General features: G+C 30.2%; 1 protein-coding gene across 1 annotated transcript in view; it reads right to left on the reverse strand.

Annotated features, from left to right (window-relative positions):
* Positions 1–1,747, reverse strand: part of LOC108733836 (ATP-dependent Clp protease ATP-binding subunit clpX-like, mitochondrial) — a 9,773-nt gene that overhangs the window by 4,207 nt on the left and 3,819 nt on the right. Inside the window, exon 2 of the mRNA XM_025979862.1 lies at positions 246–560. Coding sequence (XP_025835647.1) covers positions 246–560 — 315 coding nt within the window. The remainder of the gene's footprint in view (positions 1–245; positions 561–1,747) is intronic.

The following is a 1,747-nucleotide window of genomic DNA, read 5'->3' on the forward strand; positions in this document are numbered from 1 at the left end:
ATCTAATCCATTTTTTTTTTTATTTTAAATATTGTTGGGATTTAATTTTTTTTATAGATTGTACTGGTAATTTTATCTATGGTAATGTAAAAGATAAAAAATTAACAATCATTTATAATTTCTTACCTTTTTAGCATGTTCTTGTCCAATTACATGCTTATTTAGATACTCATAGATTTTCTTCGGTGGGGGTGGTGGTTTTCGGAAAAATCCAGTTTTTAAATCGACACCCTCTTTTTTTTTACTGTCGACCTCACTCAACACCACGAAAAAGTGGTGGCATTTTTCGCACTTGACGAACCTTGTGGAGCTGACAAAGGTCTCGACGTGAGTGCAAGGGTCTCCACATTTCGGACAGCATAGGGTATTTTTGTTTTTACCTCCACCGGCTCCGGCAGTTCCTGTTCCTCCAGTACCGGGGGGACCACCTGGAGTTACATTTTTTGGAGGAACACTTTCTATTGGGGGTTCGCCAGATCCAGCAGATTTTAAAACCATTATATTCGTTGATAAACACTTCCATTTTGGGGAAAGATCGTTTTGCAGGGCCAGAAGAAGACCTTTAATAAGAAGTAGGATAACAACAATTAATATCAATCGAATAATTTAAAAATTCTATAACAACTCTGCCAAAAGCTAAATTCATTCCATTTTGTATGCTAGTCATATTAATATTCATTTATTCACGTATTGAAAACCACTAATATAACAACATTTATCCATGAAGCTTGTATATTAAAAAGTAATCCTTAAAAAGTTGTTCTAACAATAGAACAGGTGTTATAAATACAACGTACATATTTAAAAATAACGCTGTCTATAAATGTTTTGCCAGTGAATTGGCAAAACAACGCCAATCCGTTGAAGATTTAAGGAATAATCGCCTATATAAAATTTTGCAACTTATTACATTTATTTGTTACATTCTTTAGGAAAAGGAAAATTTTTTAATGTTTCACTTAATTAATTAGAAAGGAAAGTTAGGTAGTTAAATTGAATTTTTAACTTTTAGTACAAGCTACACAATATACGTACAGAGGGATGTATTCTAATTAAAATGGGTGGCAAATTAACTTTTTGCCTTGTAATTGTTGCAAAGTGAAAGTAATTACGAATATAATAAATAAATACACTTAGTATTTCATTATTCCATAGTCGTCTTTATGAAATACCTGCAAAACAAATATTGAAATATATATATATTTACAAAATTGCTACAAAATGCCCATGTGTCAGTTCAGTAATTTGTACACTTCCAACAAATGTAATTTTCGAACTCTCACCAACTCAGTGTACTTTTTATACTTTTTATAAGCCTACAAAATAGAGTATACTTATTAAATTTTCTCTAATTAAAAGAAAATGTAATTTGTAAACAGAAATGTGATAACTTTCCAGATAAGCACATATATCAACTTGATAAATGCAAATTGTACAATGTATATATGTACGTGGAAGCAATAAACTTTAATGGTTTATAATTAAATGTGCTTTAAACCGCATAAATTTCTTTTGTGCGATGTAAATTAATAAATAACTTGCAAACCCAGATAAAGACCCATTCACCTCCAGTTGTGCAATTTGAAGGATTATTTCAAGTACAAATACAAGCATACCTTTATACAATATGCTACTTATAAAAATATCAAAATCAGCTTAAATAATAAACATATTACGTATATTTTGCCATAATAATGTCTCATTGTGCGCATTTGGCACTAATTAAAAATTATTTTCAAAACTCACC

The sequence above is a fragment of the Agrilus planipennis genome, unplaced genomic scaffold (genome assembly GCF_000699045.2).
Source record: "Agrilus planipennis isolate EAB-ADULT unplaced genomic scaffold, Apla_2.0 scaffold11, whole genome shotgun sequence".
In the NCBI taxonomy this organism is placed as follows: domain Eukaryota; kingdom Metazoa; phylum Arthropoda; class Insecta; order Coleoptera; family Buprestidae; genus Agrilus; species Agrilus planipennis.